The sequence below is a fragment of the Corylus avellana genome, chromosome ca4, assembly GCF_901000735.1.
Source record: "Corylus avellana chromosome ca4, CavTom2PMs-1.0".
Taxonomy (NCBI): Eukaryota; Viridiplantae; Streptophyta; class Magnoliopsida; order Fagales; family Betulaceae; genus Corylus; species Corylus avellana.
Window position 1 is genome coordinate 30,345,776 of NC_081544.1, and position 1,012 is coordinate 30,346,787.

The 1,012-nt window shown below is 33.5% G+C and overlaps 1 protein-coding gene across 1 annotated transcript in view; it reads left to right on the forward strand.

Annotated features, from left to right (window-relative positions):
- The first annotated feature begins 530 nt into the window (after positions 1 to 530).
- LOC132178399 (dihydroorotate dehydrogenase (quinone), mitochondrial-like) overlaps positions 531 to 1,012 on the forward strand; it is a 6,853-nt gene continuing 6,371 nt past the window's right edge. Inside the window, exons 1-2 of the mRNA XM_059590839.1 lie at positions 531 to 608; positions 690 to 811. Of these exons, the coding sequence (XP_059446822.1) occupies positions 531 to 608; positions 690 to 811 (200 nt within the window). The remainder of the gene's footprint in view (positions 609 to 689; positions 812 to 1,012) is intronic.

The window sequence follows — 1,012 nt, forward strand, 5'->3', positions numbered from 1 at the left end:
CCCCATTATAGACTCTCTTTTCTCCTATTTAGCTTTTTTAATCTAATCAGCATCAAACTTTACGTCTGCCATGATTTTGTACAAACTTTGGCAAAAATTAAGGTTAAATAATTTTTTGTAGTTGAGTTTTAAATCTAAGAAGTTATTCAGAATTGAGTAACATTGCTGATTCAAATTGATATTTGAAAGAGCAAGAAGTAATATATTTATGCTTGAATTGAGCCCTCTTAATGCCTAAAAGTTCCTGAATTATCGTCAAGGTCTGATGAAGATATGCTTTAATGCTTCAGTATCTTCATTGTTTCATTCAGGTTTTGGAAATTTAAGATTCCCTCTTTTTGCCTTTTTATTTGTGCATTAATAAGCTCTAATTACTCATTCGACAGTGGACCTGTATTACTCTCATCTTTGAGCAATAAATATCATCCCTTTCCCCCTCTTCTCATTTCTCGAAAAGGAAGTACTGAAGTACCTTATTTCATGCCAAAAAATGCTATCTGTATGGCGTTCTTTTTTTGGCTGGGATGTCAATGTGGTTTGAGCTGATGATTCTAGTACCACTATTGCTTCAGTTTTTTATATTAGTATTGGAGGGTGGAAACAACCCTGTAATGCATTCCAATCTTTGTTTCTTTGATATTATTATTTTTTGTACTTCTTTTTTATTATTATATTATTTTTTTGTTTAGATAATATCAAATACAACTGTTTCAAGACCAGATCCTGCAAGTAAAAACCCAGTGGCCGCAGAAGTTGGTGGCTTAAGTGGGAAGCCTCTTTTTAATCTCTCTACCGGCATCTTAAAGGAAATGTACATTCTAACAAGGGTATGTGGGCTACTTCTGTAATTCAGATAACATGTTTTTCATTCTGTTTCCATACTGTGATATAATGTGTTCATTCTGTTTCCATACTGTGATATACATAGAGTGAACACAAAGTGTTTGCTGTTTGTCTGTCTCCCTCTCCATGTTTACCACCATCACTTAGACACTGGATATTAATTTTGGCT